Source organism: Salminus brasiliensis, chromosome 16, assembly GCF_030463535.1.
Source record: "Salminus brasiliensis chromosome 16, fSalBra1.hap2, whole genome shotgun sequence".
Lineage (NCBI taxonomy): Eukaryota > Metazoa > Chordata > Actinopteri > Characiformes > Bryconidae > Salminus > Salminus brasiliensis.
In genome coordinates this window covers 26,536,130-26,555,640 of record NC_132893.1, presented here as the reverse complement: position 1 = coordinate 26,555,640, position 19,511 = coordinate 26,536,130, and the positions used below count along the sequence as shown (strand labels likewise).

The window sequence follows — 19,511 nt, the reverse complement described above, 5'->3', positions numbered from 1 at the left end:
ATGAAACCAAAAATGGTTCTTCTGTGGCATCACCCACCTCTTTTTGACCAATTAACTGGTTCCTGTCAGTATACTTAGAACCTTTGTGCCACCCAGCAAACCGGCCCATGTTTGCACCAGTTCTGGACCCAAGGATGAGTCATCAATGGAAGTAAACCATGGCACACTATTGGAGGATTTCTTGAAAGAGGGGTTAGGGAGGACAAGACTGGGACTGGGAAGACTGAATGGAAGAAAGAATGAAAAAAATGAAGATACTGAAAGGAGAGATGAGTGGAAGAGGGACAGAGAGAAAGCGAAGAGAGGAAGAGAGAGAATGAAAAGAAAGACGGAAGAAGGGAAATCAGATTAGATGGAAAGACAGTGAGAAAAAGAGTCAGATGGGGAGTGACTGAAATATAAGAAGAGAGAAAGGGAGAGAGAGAGATACACTGCATTGAGCTGTGTCTGTAGTGCTCTCTGCATCCACTGCAGCACTGTAATCACAGCTAATGTTTCTGTGCATGCTGCCTCTGCCCATGCATGCTTATTGGCATTTTAATGTCCTGCCTTTTTTACGCTGGATGAAGCAGCAGAAGCGTGCTCATTGATATTTTAACATCTCTTTTGTCAGCCAGTGCTTTTTCTGGCCCTGAGAGACTTTTTCTCACAGCAGTAGAGTGGAGGCTTCAGTTTGCCTGAGTGCTCTGTGCTTCACCAAATTCAACACTCCACTGCAGCCCAACAGTACAGGAACAGAGCTAAAAAAACACTTACACCCCTGAGTAAGAGGCAGATTACCTGTGTGAACAAAAAAACTGTAGACATGATGGAGCTATCTAGAGTCCAGGATACAACACAGCACACAGAACCGCTCTGGATTACCACACTGTACCAAACACAATGAAGAGAAAACCAGCTTTACTTCAGAAGTCTCACAAAACAACTTATATTTTATATATGATCGTATAATCTGGCAGGTGTTCTTTACAAGGTGTCAGTGTGTCAAAATGAAATGATGAATGGACCAATAGAAATGCTCCAACATGGCATACAATCTTTTTACATTGAGGCAAAATAGAGTGGATAAAACAGGTCCTGGACTCCAGGGATAAAACAGGGCTGCCATATGCAATTTCATAGAGTGACCACTGCATATCTAGGCCATTCCACTGACGTGGCGCACGGTGCCTTTGAGAATGAGAACAAAAAGCAGCTTTAGTGGAAGTCAGGGCGTCGGCCTGTTTAAAGGTGTGTCTTAGCCGTTGTGTTGCATGCTGCCTCGCTGAATTTAATGAGCTGGTCTTGGGAGTGCAGACACACACACACACATGCTCAACACACAGCTGCACCGTGACGTGAGTTACAGACGATTTGATGGTCCATTATTTCATTTGACTTAATAAAATATGGAACTCTTGGTAATCTTTATTAAAATTTTAAAGAAATGTACCCAATACTGTGCCCAGACTCACCACAGTAACTATAAAATACTTCTAATTATGGAATATCAGCAGATTTGTTGGAATCATTAAAGCAGTATTGCAGCATATTGAAATCAGCCTATTGCGTTAGAATATTAAGGGCACATTCACATTCACACACACACACACACACACACACACACACACACAGGAAACATGCTGATGCAGTGTGTCTCATCTCTCATGACCTTGCCTGCTTGTGCTGTAACATAAGACTGATGTGCATCCTGACAATATCACTGCACAGTGTGGGCTCTAGGGGACCTGCTTTTCCGGTGTAGCATCATATCATCACACTGAAAAATGTGCCACTGCCTTTCTGTTCAAACGGGAAATTTAACAAAAAAAAGTCACAAATGCTGATCATATACTCATGTAATGGCAAAGCAGAATATAAATGTATTTTTTTAATGTATTCCTTTATTCATCCCCCTTATGTGGAGGAAGAACACTGAGCTCTGTCTTTTAAAAAGGCACATGGGCCGACATCTTCCTTTCCTTTCCTAAAGTCAATTTACGATGGTTGTGTGAGTTTCAGGTACCAAAATGAGTTCTAATAAATTCTACATGACAAATTCTATTTAAAATACTCAGTTTCTGCTATATCCACCCCCAGTATCAGTGGCTTTCCCACCCACTCTGCACATGTGAAGAATGCACGCTAGGGGGTCGATATTGAGCAGGCAGAGGCGGAGCTTAGCGAGGATTTGGCAGGGTAGAAAGCAGCCAGTCAGAGGCTTCTCTGCCTAGATCGTTAACATTCAAAAGTTAGCCGCCCAACACTATGTAATAGTGCAATTTATCAGCCTTTAGAGTAAAATGTTTTTTGAGGGGCAAATCAGTTGTGTTAACATAATGCCACAAATGTGTGGATAAAAAGGTCATAGACAAAAAGACATATATTATGCGTTTACTTGCCTTTCTAGATTTAAAGTTATAAAGCAGTTCTGCTCTGATTGGCCTTCACGCTTCAGCATGAATGGGCTGGATAATCTGCTGTGGGCTGAATAGGCGATTAGTCTAAGTGTATCACAAACACAGTGAAAGTGGGCTCGTTTTACAGATTATTGCCTTGCACGGACTAGAGATAGTGTGTATGTGTGTGTTCACGTCTCCGTTGCAGGAATGCTATTGTGCTGCCGCTCTGCTCAGGGTTTTTGTTCGTTTTGTATTGTTTTGTTGTGTGTTTGTTTCCAACTGCCCTTGCTGACTGGGAATGTGTTTTTTTCCATGTTTAAACCTCCTGGGACTCTTCTTGCCGAGGTGCTGGAGTTATGCCGCTCTTATACCAAATTACTTTTCAAACGATTTCACTGCAGCAAAAAAAAGAAAAAAGAAAAAAAAGACCCTGATGAAAAATAATCTCAAAAGGAATCAGTCTTGCAAATAGTGACCCTGCAAGATTCTCTTGTGAGTAATTACATACTGAATTTAGGTGCGTTAGTGTCAGACTTTAGTCTTTAAAAGTATTTTTCTAGTTCTAGTTTTCTTCTAGTGTATGGCTACCATTAGGCTGAGAGCTAGAGAGGCGGGGGAGTTCAGTAGGAGTTGACTGAGTTGTGAGTTTCTTGCCGTGGGCCATGAGCATAAACTTTTTATATTGTAATTGGAAGAATTGTCTTGCCACAAGTAAGAGCCTGTGTGTATGTTCTGTTTGTTGTCTTTTGTTTACTTGTAAAGCACTTTGTGCATCAGAAAGGCACCATAATATATATATATATATATTATATATATATATATTTTTTTTATATACTGCAGACAACAGAGCTGACTTGGAAGGTTCACATATTTTACATGTATATACTTTTAATACATAGAATGAAGATGGAAGGTGAAGCTTTTGCTGTCTGTCACGTTGGATGCGATAGCTGAATCGTATTTGCTGGTGTTACAGGATGATTCATCAAATTTCTTTATTACCTACTGATGACAACAGTGAGTTCACTGTCAAGTCAAAAACGATAACAGAAATGTTATGTAAAGTGATGATATAACGTAATATAAAGCACAACAATGACAGAACTGTGACACCACTCTGTTGTTATCCATTCTCAGGGAGGCTGATTTGACAGGTCCTATATTTCTTTTCCAGTGTTGATTTTTATCTCTTAACCTCCCAGTAGATTATTCATTGTAACTTACAGATATATTTGTCGTCCCTAGACTGGCCGAGAGCCCCAGAGAAGGGTTAAGACTAAATCTTACAGCTAAAAAGACAAGCAACCTTGGCGTCTAGAGCGAGACAGATGGGACATGGCATATCATTAGGTAATGGACTTTCTCTGACAAATAGCGCAGAAGCACTTTCATCATCAATTAAACATATTCCATTCACCTCGGCATCACAGTCAAACAGGGCTTAGGCGAAATAAGAAAAACAAGACAAATGGACTTGAGGAACTAGAAAATATTTCACCAAAAGGCCTTTGGTAAGACACTGGATGGACGGATGACAGTCGAAAGAAAAAGGTTAATCATACATTATTGCAAGGAAGAGAGAGAGAGAGAGAGAGAGAGAGAGAGAGAGGACTGTCTGTCTGGTCTGCTGAGTCACTGGTGCAGGCCGAAGGATCGAACATGAAGCGCTATTAGAGTAATCCACTTTGAATGGCAAAGATCTAACGGCATCTACCTTCAGCGATGGCACAACTGCCAGATGTCACTTCATCGCAGTCTAATTAAATTAGAGGCGGTCGCCTCAGCTGGCCTTTCCCCATAAGGATAATGAATTTGTTAGCCCGCTGCCCTCATCTGGGGGTCCGACCCTTCCGTACATTTGAAGTGTTAATCCTGTTGACTCACGCTCATTCCTCACAAAACTGGCCTTGCTGAATTCCGCGCTCGTCTTTAGCTATGTGGGTCAAAGGACTGTAATCAAAAAGCACCGCAAATTCAACGGAACTGCTGCAGAGAAAAAGAAAGCCTGGACTGGCTAACATTTTCAGAAAGGTGGCAGAGGCAGAGGAAGAGGCTTCGTCCATTTATTGGGAGTCGTAATAGGACGACTCAATCACTGTAGTCGCTCAATTTGCATAGTCATGAGTGCACCTGTCAATGGCGCGACACACTACCATATGATCAAAGGTGGGGAAGCTAATCCACATTTCAGCTTCACGCAAATGTGAGGCTGGTGTCTCCCACAAGGCTGTGATGCTTCCCGGTAGGTGACAGTAAGATCAAGAGGGACTGAAACTATTCATGCTGGAGGTTTAGAATGTATTGACATGCTGACAGCTAATTGGTGCAATAGATGGGGTTGTGTTAGGTAGCCATAAAAGGTGGGCAGTGGCTAAACTGATCAAAAAGGTAGTGGTTGGACCACACATACAGCAAAAAATCTTTACAGGCAATAAAGAAAAGCCCAGACACACACCCAGACTGCAGGGGGGGGCAATTGGGACGGCTCATAAAGCCTGATCTATGCATCAGATAGCAAGCATGCCTGTAGTACACACAGCACACAGCATTAGCCCACTTAACCAGACCATGCTCTTTGTAAGAACACACACTCCAGAAAGCTGCAGCTAGCCAGCAGACCAGCAGATTAGCTGGTGCCAGTGTGAGAAATTATGGAGCCTGATATTCATTATATTGATAATATTCCACAGTGGTTTACTGCCAGTAATAGAACGCTTATTGTTCCTAAGCTGCATGAAATCAAAAACATGCACAGCTGTGATATTTGATGCTTCTTGTAAACGTCAACAGCAGTATTAAAGGTGAGAGGTGGCTGTGATGGGCCAATACTCATTTGCTAAGTGTGTGACGTGACCCCTGCATGAACCTAATTAGCTCAGAACAAAGGCTGAGCAGAGCGAACGAGAGCGAGGAGGAGGAGACGAGGGCTGAATGAATATATCATTTACAGGAACAGACATAACTTCAAAGATGATTTGGCTAAAGAGCTAAAAAGGGAAGTAACAAGCATGTCTGAGTGTGTGTCATTAAAGTCATTAAACCATCAAACCATTAGAGAAAGTCTTTGCTTTTGGTCTCAAATAAAATGTGATCATGAGTATGAGTATGAGAGAATACACACAAACACAGAGTATAGCTCTCAAATCTACACAATTCCTCAGAAAAATGGGTGACATGAAGTTGACAGCAAACAAAAGACTCTTCAAAAAATGACCGACATAAAGCCACCTAGAGAAGATGGTGAGACAGACTGTGGCAATCAATAAAGCCATCAGCACAGCAGTGTATGGGAAGTCGTGTATACATTATTAAGTAAGCGTGTAGGCTCTTACAGTTAAATAACCATTCGTGCTGTGAGATAGGGACCTACAGGATTACCATTATGGATTGTACAAGCACTTTTAAACCTGTGATAAATATTTCAACGTGATTTGCCAAAGCCAAGCTTCTATTTCCACAAACAAGATGATGGGATATTATATATGCATGTACACGTATATATATGTACGCTGAAGGACATTTAAAACGTAATGGTATATCGGAAGGTTTTAGATCATCATCATTATCATCATCTAACAGGTGTGGAACAAACAAACCAAAACAAATTGATATCTAAGCAGCATTCACCAGGGAATAATCTGTGAGCAAGGCAAGACTGAATCTCATCACCAGCCGTATTGCTCATACACCCCAAGTTTGAGAAGCAAAAACACAGTGGCTGAGTCCAGGGGAAAAAGATCGATAAACCTATAGGAGCAGTGACAACTCCATCTACAAGTACTCAACACAAAACCCAGCACACCAGAGAGCCTGCAAGTGTCGTGCCATAAAAGCAGCAGAATGAAAAATGACAGGGAGATAACTGCAGTTAGCAGGGCTAAAGCACACAGCAGCTTTTCCCTGCGTAGGTCAGTGTACTTAACGCCTGACTGTGACTGGCGCCTACACAACAGGGCTGAGACTGAGCAGTAAATCAGTATTATCTATCTACATTTGATACCAAAAATCAATTTTCTGTGAGACAAATAAACTCTTGCACTTCCTGAAGAGACCACTTTTCTCAGGTGACAACTACACTGTGTACCACAGCTAGCCAGAAATAGCACAGCTAAAGTAAGAGTAGTGTAAAGTGCATTTTTATATGGCTGCATAATCTGATCGTACAGAACATTGGATGGACTGCTGTTAATAATACAGTTGTGGTCAGAGGTTTACATGCACATTTTGAACATGAATGTCAATATTAGGCTTTTAATAATTGCTTTGAAATGTTTGTTATCTAGGGGGAAATAAGTACACAATATATACCGGTAATAGGGAAAAAAACAAGAATTTGTTTTTCTGAACTCAACACATGATCAACATTATGCATGCAGCACACCTAATATTAGATCGAATGTCTCTTAGTAAGTTGCACGTTGGCCGGAGGCTTTTAGTAGCTATCAATAAGCTTAATTCTATCCACTCTGAGCAGTGTACTAGCTTCTCTAGCAGCAAAATAGCCCCAGAGCATGATGTGTTCTAAAGGCTGAATGCCTTAATGACTTACTTCCTCCAAACATATCTCTCAATCTTCAAACAACTCAATCTGTGTGTCATCTAACCATTAAGTGTTCCTTCAGAAGACCTATTAGTTCATGTGGTCAGCTGCTAACATTTGTCGAGCTTGAAGGTGTCGATTTCAGCTAGGGCTTCTATTTTGGACTGCTGCGATGTAAAACTTGCTTGACTCTATACAGTAACAGTCAACTGTTGTCACAAGCAGCTTTACACAATCAGTAATTAGTAGTTAGTAGTAATTAGAACAGTGGTGTTCCATCAGCCTCAAGTCCAGGCAGGTCTGTACCTTTGTTGTTTCTGGGTTGTTCTGACCATCTTAACCAAATTCCTCTCAGCTGATGGTGGGAGTTGGGGGTTGTGGTCTTCTCCTAGACCTTGGCAAAGTGGCTACAACTCACAATAACCATGATCATCCTTCTCAGATCAGCACTGAGCTCCATGGACATCCTACTGCACTATGTGTTGGTCAATCCAATGATGGGCACAGAGATTTTATGTGGGCACAGAAAAGTTAAGACATTTTAATTGATTATTTTTTAAATAACGGATATTGTACTTTTATTCTTTTGTTCCATGTTGTGCCCATTAATCAACTGAAAAGCATCAGAGTTAATCAGGGTGTCCTGGTTTTAATCAAACCAAACCATCCAAGTTTGAACACACGCTCAGATGCTCCATTTTAACCAAAGTACTTCTAAAGTACAGAAATGATCATTTATAGTGTAAAAGCTTTTAAAGGATACAAAAAAACTGTGACGTACTGTTTTGGTATTTGTTCATACTCAAGGTGGGAAAGTGACACTGCACCATCGCTGGTGTCCTAAACCCATCCTGGCTTTAAATTTAAGGTTACCTAAAACCCCTAGTCCGCCCTATTTACACCCTCCCTCATAACATTACCGTCAACAAAAAAAAAAACACTGACCAAACGAGGCAGCTGAACTGCAGAGAACTGAAGCCCCAGTTATGACATAACCATAATCTCAGACTTATCCAGCCGCAAATGATGGCCTCTAACCGCAATTACTCCTCTCTATGATGCGCATGACATGCTGTCTGTCGTGTTGTGCTCTGCGTGGTGGTTAAGTGGGGAGGCAAGCAAAAAGCAATTCCCTTTTAACAAAGCGTCTGGTTTTGAGAGCAAACTCTCAAGAAAAAGCCTTTAACAGTCAGTGCCAAAATATATCAAATAAAATAAAAAATAAAAAAATAGTGTAGACTGTTCAAATCAAATCACTGTGAGTCGGCCTCCTACGGCGCGGCGTACAACATGTTGCTAGGTTGCTAGTGCGAGAGTCCCTGGAGGACTTGGACTTCAATCAGCTCCATATCAGATAAACGCCCAGTCGGCTGGGTAGAAACAAATGTTTTTCTTACTAATAGGAGTGTGTTGACAGTGTTGCCTGAAGTCAGGTATCAGACAGGTGCACCATTAGTTGAAAAAGATGGCGTACGTGTTTGTGTGTGTGCGCACAAGTGTCTTATTAGGCAAAACCAGGCTTGGGGCTAATCTACATGGTGGGTGACACTAATGTGAAGCAAACTTGCTGAGACAAGGCACTATTAATTAGAAAGGTCCCAAAATTAGAGTAATGAACTTCATTTTGCTCCAAGATAGCTCACGCTAACTGCAACTTAGAACAAATTAGTGCTCACTTTAAATGATTGTAGTTTAAGTGAATACAGAATTGAACAGGCCTGGAAGTGAATAACTTTTTTTTTTTTGGAAGAAATTAAAATGTTGCATAAAGCAAAAATTTACCAGTTCCCTGCTTTTCTAGCATATACATTTATGCAATGCTCCAGTATTTATCCATTTTTAATGTGGCAAAGTGATTGAACAAACGTTTAAAAAAAAGAAAATCACACAAACACAAACTCTATTGACGTATTTGCTTTTGTAAGATGCTTGCGTTCAGTCTGCTTGTCTTGGACAATTACTCGTGTCCAGCAGGGTCAGGATCGCTATCGCTTTCACTGGGCTTCCTGCTGGAGCAGCTGACCTGCTCTCTATGTGTATTGATTTAGACTGAGATTACCGACGAAAACGATCGCATTTCCATTACGGGCCTGGACAATTGATCACCCTGCTCAAAGTGGGAAGGGCTTTTGGCTTTACAGTAGCCTCTGATTCAGGTAATACATGCATATGAGAATGAACAGGACAAGACAGAAATACTAATAACTCTGTCGAAACCAATCCGATATTTGGGGGTATGGCATAGAGTACACAGACCGTCAGGCACACATACTGTGCAACCATGATCAAAACTTAGCTTTTCTTTAGACTCTCCATTATCTTGGTTCAAGCATCTAGCCCGCTTTAACCTAGCCTCCGTGCTCACTGTGCTGCTTATGTAGCAGCCTCAGTCACTGTCTGAGAGTGGTTTAAATGAGCAACTCAGCTTTACACTGGACAGCTGGACTGGCATGAAGAACACATCTGTATTATTTTAAAAGGTATGCACTGAGGACAGCAGTGATAACCTGAGCGCTGGGACGGCCGGTGTGTCTTTAAAACCTTTACTCACTTGCTCACCCTCCCTTCGTTTTTTCCTCCCTGCCTCTCTCCCTCCCTCCGTCTCTTTGTCTCTGCCAGGACAGCTGGCTGCAGTAGGTCAGTTCAACCTCTGCACCACCCCACACTGCTACCAGCAGCAAAGGTGGAAGGAGATTTAAAAAGAAAATGAAGAAAAGAAAAAAAAAGAAAAAGTAAATGTGATAGAGGTGAGGAAGGGAGGGAGGCAAGGTGGGGACCACAGCAAGCGAAAGTCTGGCAGCCCTCCAGCCGTTATAATTCTTTCAGCTTTCAAAGTCATGGAGGAGAGTAGTTAGGCAGGCAGATAGCATTACTGGGGATAGTCTTTCTGTGTGGCTGGGCGATGGATGGGAATCAATTAGCCCACTGCAGAATGACCTTGAAATGGAGCAGAACACCCAGAGGAGGAAGTCTCCTCACGCCGCAGCATTTGGAGTGGAGGAAGCGGCACTGCCGATGTCCGTTTTAGAGCTTCAAATGAATCAGCCAGCCAGGAAACTCTTCACTCTCGCTAAAAGGATGTTAGCATTACGTTTTATAGCTGCATGCTGAGGACTAAAATAATTGATGTGGTTTAGTGTCTGGTAATCCTGTTTAGGTTTAAAGGGTAGTAAACTGTCAGTTGTGGTCAGGAAGGGGGGTGTGTATTCAACTCAATCCTCAGGTAAAGTTGGCCATTCTTGGGAGGCTTAGTCACAGCTGTTTGTGACAGAGTTGACAAGATGCAACACGCCTGCTCTCAGTGCGCAAGCAACAGGCACTTCCTTCCAGTGCAGTTTCCCAATAGAACACTGGATTAATTCAAGCAAACAAAGCCAAACACTTTCAAATCATCTGAGTGTGTCATGGGACTAATAGTATTACCACATATTGATGTCTATGAAGTTATTCATTGAAGATATCTGAAGTGGTATATTGCACAGCATTTTCACTCACAACTGCGTATTCATCTGAAGCAAATGGTTCTAAAAGTACTGATCATGATGTGAATTTCATATACACTAAAACCACGAGGGAGTCATTCTCCTCATTCCAAGGAAGGCAAAAGTGGACATTTCAATCGGCAAGTCATCAATGATGCACCAAGCAAACACCAAAGGTACTTACATGCTTTAGTAATAATGTTGTTAGATTCCAGACCGGGACGTTGACTTGGTGTGCTGTTTCTACTGGGTTTTGGGGTGGTGCTGGGAAGGGGCTGGGTGGCAGGGTTCGTGTGGATAGTCACTGCTGAGGTGGAAGTAAAGCGGGGCACCTTGGGTGCGGTAAAAGGGCCAGCCGTGGAATCTCCCTCTACAAACACTTCAGGTTGTCCAGGCTTATCAGTGGAAGTTTGGGGAGGCGTAGGGAGTGAGGCGGGGTGTGGAGAAAGCACAGGTATCCCCAGTGTAGGATTTGCGTCAATGATGATAGGGTCCTGGCCCATACGCTTGGGATCCAGGTGGGTGGGTGGCTCGTACTCAAAGATCTTGTCCACAAAGACCCACTTGAGACCAGCAGTACAGAGTGCTAGACTCAGCAAGCAGGCCAAAATGGGCAGAATACAAATTTTCTCAGAACGCACACAGTTGCGTACCTGATCCAGCTCTAGACACACACAACAGGAAGCAGCAGCCAAGCCCAGGCATCGCAGTGGCCCGCGCTCTTCTTCGCTCTCTGCGACCACCTCCTCTTCTTCGGGCGTCTCTTCTTCAGGCGACTCCTCAGGGCCGGCTTCGAGAGGACCTTCGGAAGACTGGCCCAAGGGGGATGTGGATCCTGGATGCTTGCAGAGTCCGACTGAGGAATCCTCCACTCCTGCCGACTCCATCCCCTATCTTTGTCTCTTTTCGCGGTCCTTTCTTTCTGGCTCTACTTCTTGTCTCGTGAAGGAGTACTCTCCGGACGCCTGGCTTCTAGCTCAGAGTATTACACAGGCAGCAAAAACGTCAGCTTTCTCAGCATCATGCATTGTGGCTCGTAAAGTGAGTTGTCCATTATCAGATCACCAAGGGGGAAGGGAGCAAGAGAGCAGAGATGGTCTTCGGTACTGGCAGAATAACCTCGTTAGCATCTAGGAAGCGGCTCCGTCTTCCGTGCCAGAAAGACTTCTCAAGGCATCCTCCCTCTCAGTAGCGCAAGAGGAAAACACGGAACAACATCAAAGTCTATAAATAACGGTCTCTGGAGGCAGAAACAGAACGGGGCGGCCCAGAGGTGGATCCCACCCTCAGGAGACTCCGTTGCGGCGTGGCTCAGAGAACTCCAGCGGTGAGGCAGTGTGTACCTGAGGGCAGGGCAGTAGGAGGAGGAGGCTGGAATTGCGGCAGGGGCTGGGGCTTGGCCAACGGGAGAGCCATGCTGTCATGCTCCAGCGGCCGAGACTGGCTGAATCATCCAGGAGCAGCAGGTGCCTGTCCACTCCTGAGAGCCGGCAGTCAAGAGCAGGAGCTGATCGCTAACGCCTCGCAATACAACACGGAAGGATGGGCAAGTGAGGATTACACACACCCCTACTCCTACCCCTCCTCTTCCTTTCACGCTCTCTGTCCTTTACACACACATAGCTGCTTTCTTCCTTTCTTCACTCTTGTTGTCAGTCTTTTTTTCTTCTTCGTCCCCTTTTTCTTTTCTCTGTCTATCTCACACACACATAAGCATTCTTTCTCTCTTTTTCCTACCTTTCAAACCCCCGTCTCTCTGGTATGTCCACGCTCCCCTCTCTGCCTGCTACGGCTCTGCACTCTGAACACAAAGCATGGAGCTAGGCAAGTCTGCACTTGATCCAATTAGGCAGGATGGCAACGAATCAAAGGCGAGCAAGGCAGACGGTCCCAGCCTCTCTCTCTCTCTCCCGCTCTCTCTCTCGCTCTCTTTCATTCACTCACTCACTCACTTGTCCACCTCTTCTGCCTAGACCATTGATTATGCTAATACAAAAGGGGTGTATTTTATGAGCGGGAAGAGCTACACCAGTAACAGGGACATGTGATATTCCTCATGGGATTAAGCTATTGTTTTAAATGGGCTGCTAAAAGAGAGACCACCTTTACTGGCCACCATGCGAGAGAAGGATAAAGATGAATGAAAACATTTGATTATCTCAGCTGAGGATTGATATCATAAACCTGATTTGTAAAGGATAAATAGATTTTGCTCTCATTTGCTTCCCTTTCTCCTTGGCTGACACTTACTACGCATGCAGTCCCCGCGTTCGCGTTCCGTAATCACATTTGTCTGTACCTGGCATTGTATCGCTGACTCAGGGGATGGGAGGAGGGGGAGGCAGTCCGGAAGCCCCTGCACTGCACATAAATACTGGATGAAGAACAGACTCCTCTGGAGTATTGCAGTCACTCCAGACGCCTGGCCGTTGATACACGGTCCCAATTGCACTTATTCCTGGTTTACAAGTAGTAGACCAACTTTTATTAGCACAGTCATCAGTGCTATCAGAAGACTTTAATTAAAATTCTGGACTGTTTTTATATCTATGACAATTAATTACAGCTCATGGACAATTCGAGAACAAAGGCATTTCTTGTGAGTCCCCCTCCCCAGCAGGGGGCTGGAGGATCAGTGCTATCAAGTTACATGCCTGCAAAGTACAACACTGCTACAGCATTAACTTAATGCACTTCACTGATCTCCATAATAGGCCAATTTCATAGTTGGCACAGCGTGACATACTTATGTAAATGATTTCATCCTAATGTGCAATTCATAATGTATACTACAAATTACTGATATAATCATGTAATAAATTCTGATTCAACATTTCAACATCCTTAATAGAGCCATCATGAACATCTGAGTGTGTGAATGAGCAGTTTTAAGAAACTAAAGCTGTTATGATTAACGCAAAGCTTTTTTTGTTCACACTAAAGCCAGGTCTGAGAACTGTGCTGGTTCAGACACTGGACATCAGACACTGGACATCTGCTAATCAGATTAGTCAGCCATATCCATGGTCATTGTCTGTGCATGTGTCAAGGAAATGGATTTGTGAAAGAAGTGGATTAAACTATTTCACAAAAAATGTGAGATATGGGAGAAACTATAGACTAACCCACTGATATACACTCCTAAACATACACAGTCCCAGACAGTGTGCTGACAAAGCCATATGATTCATTAATGTTTTAGCTGAATCGTCATGTTTCAGATGAATAATGCTGACCATCCGAAGGCACTCCTACCCTCAGACATGTTACTGCAGCCATGTTACAGCAACACAAAACCACCTTTGGTTTCTCCCATGACTGAGCTACACTGTCCTGGTCTACAGGTCTGATGGTGCATTACCCTAACACTACAGGAGCTGGGATTATCAGCCCCAAAATCCATGCTCTGCTTGGCTGGCTTTGAGCAAAACCTCTGAGCTGCTATGAGTGAGACAGATAGCAGGTGTTAAGCTCTCTGCCGACTGGTGCAAATGGTTTGGGAGTCAAATCCTGACCCGGCCAGAATGTACAGAAGGTTGAAAACACAAGAGTGGGGTCTTGAGGTCAGGTCAGTGGTAGAACCATGCTGGACCCCCAACCCCCACTTATGGTGAAGTTAATGCAACGTGTTTAAATTAGAGACAGATATAAGGTAGGAACTGCACTTCCAATAATTTACACTGTGTTAAAATCACTGAAGGGCCCAATGGAAATCCATATCATGAAGGTGCCCAATTAGGTCCAGGGCTTTGCCACTGTACACAATTCAGCCCATATGGTTGCATAGTTTTCTACAACAATCTTTGTGAAACACTTTTTGTCATTTTCCTTTAGCCACCTAACACTGTCACAGATTCATAAGATAAGGAATGTACATGGATCGTTGCAGATACAAAAATTACCAGGGTGAATATATGCTATTTCTGTACAGCAACTACTTTCCTTAATACTTAAAGGTGTTAAATACTTATACGATAGGCAACAGACATCTGACAGTGGTGTCCATTACTACTACCACAATATTACAGGGAGGGAATATTTTCTCCAGTACTGCAAAATAGATAATCAGTTGCAAGCTCTTGTCCATCTACTTCATCATAAGGCATTTCTCAAGCAAGTTGATGGAAAGAACCTTGTACCATGTACCTGAAGTGAAAATACCAGAACTTCCATTTGAAACGTTTTCATTCGAAAAACAGAGAAGATGAGCTTCATGTGCTGAATAGTTCTACAGAGCATGAACTGAAATTTGTTCACAGCAGCTCAAGTACAACAGAACTCAGCTAGTTGTGGTATATGACTGCTTTCAGCCATTTGAATCGTATTTGACGAATATGTGGAATGATAAGCACAGCATTGCGGGTGGATTAATGAATGACTTCGGTTATTGAAGGTCGCTGGCTCTCAGATGCAGGAGAGGACGCCAAAAGCATTGCCAAAACCACTCACTGTCTGAGACTAATACACTGTGTAGGTCTGTCCATCAAAGATGCAGCAATGTCAAAGAACCCTTTCAGGTCATTCAGCTTCTAAAAGCCACCAAACTGCAGCATGTCCACTGAGGTTAACAAAGAACCTCACAGGAGATCCTCAACTCAAATGCTTATAAGGACTTCACCTCCAACTCTCCTGAGCATAGAGTATTACATTACAAGCTCATTAACATATTCATGACCTGCTTCAAGTCCTCCTGTTGGAAAACACAATTTTCCCAATATGATGGTGTTAAAGTGTCCCATGAAAAAACATGGAAGAAGGAGGCCAGTGGCAAAATGGGAATAAATTAATTTCCTTATTGCCTTGTTGCTGCCTTTTACAGGAAGTCAAATGAATTATTTATGGCTGAGAAAGAGAAAGAGAAACTGGGAGTGAGAAAGAGAGAATGAAGGAGAGAGAGAGATAGACGAGAAAGAGTGGGTCTGTCTAAGGAACCTGACCTAGAAAAATCCCAGTGCAGAGTCTAAAAGTGAGCAGAGAAGGCTGCCTATTGGCAGACAGAAGGTTATTGGTGCATTAGAAAATGAGGTGCATTTTCATGCCAAAAAGCAGAGTGGTTAACTAACACAGGACGAGGTCTCAGAGAGGCGGGCTTGAATTCAATAATGTCGGCATTCTGTGCTGACGTATGGACAATGAGAGGCTTTTAGAGAAATAGAGGAGCGCTTTTCATCCTTCTTAAGCTCAAGATCATTGCCAGGACAGGACAGCATTTGTGAGTAAAGCTCTCCCTCCTGCTGGCATTATGGGGAGGGGGAGCTGAGTCGATTGGTACTTTAGCCGTATTCTAATCTACAGCCTCTATTCCAGCCCTTGGCTGTGACTGAACCGAAGAAAAGCGGTACAGTCATTGTATGGGGTGGGCAGAATTAAGTGGCTAGGCTTGTATGTGTGTGTGCACGTTTGCGAGTGTGCCAGCGCTCTCACCTCTGTCGGCCCGCCTGGCTGGTGCCTGCACCACAGGCTCATCCGTCTCCCGCCGTGACCCTCTCTGACACACACACACACATACACACACACACACAGGCTGCGGCTGGCGTCCCAGTTGTGTAAGTAATGGAGCTTGGGCAGGAAGTCATTGAATTGCGGATTGTATGTGTGTGTATGAGTTTGTGTGTTGGAAGAGGGTTAGAAAGAAGACCCCGTTATCATTTAGGCTGGGTGCACACTAGTTCATTCTTTGCACTGTCCCTTCAGTGTTGGCTGTAAGCAGAAGAACAGAAAAGGGGGTGGAGGGGTGTCTTGGTTCAGCACCACTCTTCTGGACAGCTCCCTCCTGACACGCCGCGCTCCCAAATGTACTGACCTCAGGGTGTAACCTGTTCCATGACGATATTTCAACAGAGCATTATACACTGGGTCAACTATCCTGCTTCCACACAAGGAGATACAGTGTGTTTAAAATGTGTAGTTGCGATGTCCTTCACTTGAAGAGCTTATCTAGCCAAAAGCTAAATTAAGAGCCACAGTGCCTCTGTGTTACAATATATAGTATGTAGGACATGACTTAATACCCATCCAGACCATGTCCTCTAGGGCCGAACAAAGGCATATCTGAAGCTGATGGAAAGCAGAAAGGGAGGGCATCACTGTAGTGACTGCCAGTGAATCTGAAAACTGAAAACAAATAAAACATCTAGGGTAGTGCTGGGCAGTATTAATGAAATTCAAAACTACAGTTCTCCAAATATATCACAATATTATGGTATGTGATGGTCTGAATGAATTGTGCTAATAAATAAATGACTGCTGTGTGCTGGTGTTCTATACTAAAAGAATGTCTTCACAGCTAAATTCTTAAGTCACTATTGCTGAGTGGCTGCAATACTGGTATACCAGTACAGACAATAACTTGCCCTTAATAGCAGTATGGTATGGTCTCACATATCTTGCCTATAACATAGTATCAGTCAAAAAACAATTGCTTAGATGTACGCAACTGTTAAGCAGGTAACACATGACATGATTTTCGAAGGGCATGAGGGTAAAGAAACATTTTTTTAAAAATTCTTGCTGGTAAAAAGCAGAGATTCCATTGAATATCTTGTGGAGTTGTGATGTAAGGAATTTCAGGGGGTGTTGAAGCAACACAATCATCGGAGCTTGTGGAACTGTTTTGGGAAATTTGTGGAGAAGCTAAATGTAGGAATAATGTGGACTGCAGTGAAGAATGTGTGGGAAGCAACTCAGTTAGATCATCGCAAGAAAATGAAGCCAGAGGAAGCCCTACAGTTAGAAAAATGTTACTAGTCCACTAAAATGTTTAAAACTCATTCAAGATCATAATGTTCCAACAAAAGATATATTATATATATAACCCATCCATCATAGTGATGATTCATTTCCTCAGTTTCCTCTCCAAGTTTATCCTCAGTGGCAGGTTAGAGGTGCATTAGAAAGTTTCTTCCTGTAAAAGAGAGGGCCTCTGAAATCCAAGATGTCATAATATGGCTCTTAATGGTTGTCTGCTGGAGAAGCAGGGCTGAAAGTGCCACATGCCCACTCAGAGTGTTGTAATTATTAATGCTGTGGCAGAGGTACAGTGTGTTCTCTGCTTTAGAGTCTTTTCCCAAACGGCTCCTTTACAGAAGCTGGTGGCGTGACTAGGAATATGTTGAAGTCAGGCACAACTGGTCATGTGGAGAGAGTTTTAACATTTATACCTAGCCTGCAGCTATAGAAGGGAAACCGGAGGGGGGGGGCTTTATAATAAAGAAGTAAAAATTTTTTTAGGCCAATCATATCCATCACAATCCATTTACACCACTTACAAAAAGCAACTTTACTCTGAATGTTTCCCTTCTGCCATGTCATTGTCGGGATGAAAGAAAGTACCCAGTGGGACTAAAGTCGACAGGAACTGGGCTTTACCAAAAGGCTCAGGTTAGGAAAGTGTTCCCTAAATTACTTCCACTACTGTCACATTTCATCATCTAAAACCGGAAGACTAAATCTAAAAATTTCACGCAGCACAGGCAACATTAGGCAGATTAAGTCCCAGATGAAAGATAATACAGTCTGTCAAAGTAAGCCCCTCAGATCACTGCATGAAATAAATAAAATATCCCTGTTTGAGATAAAAAAGTAAGAGCAGCTTTTGAGTTTTCATTGTACTTGAGGCAGTTCCGTGGATCTGCATAAGCCTATTGTAACAATGACAATCTAGATGGAGAGAAATGCACCCCATCTTGGCAGCAAAGGCACACTTGGGCATGTGCGGCAGGAGGGCCTATCATATTAAAGAAGAGAAATGGAAATAAATAAAGAAAGAACAGCTGAGGGATAAGCTGGGGAGTGTAAATCTGCTGGCCAAAGATCTTAAAGAACAAATGAAAATAAAGAAGATGCGTGTGCTGCCAGTGGGATTTGAAGCTTCAAAGTGCAAAATTCGTATGGTGAATACTCGCAGGCGCTGATGTGAAAAATAGATCAAGAGAAAGGAAAACTCTCCAGCATGTTTGATATAACTATGGGCAACTAAGTGAGTTTCTGGAAGCTTTTCAACTTCCTACTGTCTCCCCTCAGAAGAAGAGAGCAGAGACAAAACATCTCTAACTGTAGCCACAACACTCTCAGTCATAACAGGCCCACAAGTCAAGATCCGGTCACTTTTCTTTTTCTAACCAGGTTACCCTTCACCCAGGAGAATATGTGAGTGGATCTGCATTACCCTGTGGATTTTACAAAAACAAACACCAAAAAAAGAACTTTTCTTAGCATTTATGTAAAAACTCAAAACAGCCTAAACTAAATCCTGAGCTCTGGGATTTAGTTTGATTGGATAGCCCTTGCACATACTTTTGCCAGAATAAGATCATATTCCCAAGACTTTATACTTGTCTAGACGTTTATTCATGTTCTCCACTTGAAACAGGACCCATTCAGATAACAGCTTATAAAAACAAAGTGACATTTGCACGAAACTCAATTAACAGAGTTAGGTCCAAATACCACACATATTACATCTTGCCTCTGGACAGGACTGCACACACTGACATATTATCCCTGCCTACAGCTGGACATTTTACAGACTGGAGGTACAAGAGCAGTTAAAAGTCCAACACCATTACCTTCTGTCTGGGGTCCTGACCACTGGCCCCAATATTAAACACCATGGGACATATCTGTTAGATGACCTCATTACTTCTGTGGTATTCTGTGGGAGACATTACAAACTTTAATATGATCTGAGGTTGGTCATTTGGTAATAAACCACACTGCAGAGGAGTCAATAGGCAAATAGCCAACAGGGAAAATTGTACTTCTGGATTAAAGACAGCACATCTCTGTCTCTTTATGTTTAACACAGAAATACTGCATCATGGTTAAGACGTCTGATTATGGAGGACACATTTTTTCATACGATGCACACGACTCAAATAGTGGCTAATGTAAAAAAAAAGGGGGGGGAACACATTCACTTATAGGCCATTCATTTTCCAACCACTTGGCAAAAGGAAGTGCTGTGTTGAGAGATCCCAAATCAATAACCATCAATTTTGCGGACGTCTACTTTTGTTGGAGAGAGACTCTTGATCGGAGTATGAAGATGCTGCTTGATACACTTACTGTATTATACTGATTACTGTATTATACTGATTACTCCTACAA

At 42.9% G+C, this 19,511-nt stretch overlaps 1 protein-coding gene across 6 annotated transcripts in view; it reads right to left on the bottom strand.

Moving 5' to 3' along the window:
* The window catches only part of nrg1 (neuregulin 1), a 63,512-nt gene that overhangs the window by 27,410 nt on the left and 16,591 nt on the right, over positions 1-19,511 (bottom strand). For 3 of the 6 annotated variants that reach the window (XM_072658143.1, XM_072658144.1, XM_072658146.1), the window contains exon 1: positions 10,588-11,938. The exons of the other annotated variants lie outside the window; for them this stretch is intronic. In XM_072658143.1, the coding sequence (XP_072514244.1) occupies positions 10,588-11,290 (703 nt within the window). In that variant the 5' untranslated portion in view covers positions 11,291-11,938. Of the gene's footprint in view, positions 1-10,587; positions 11,939-19,511 lie in introns of those variants that run through there. 6 annotated transcript variants of the gene reach the window in all.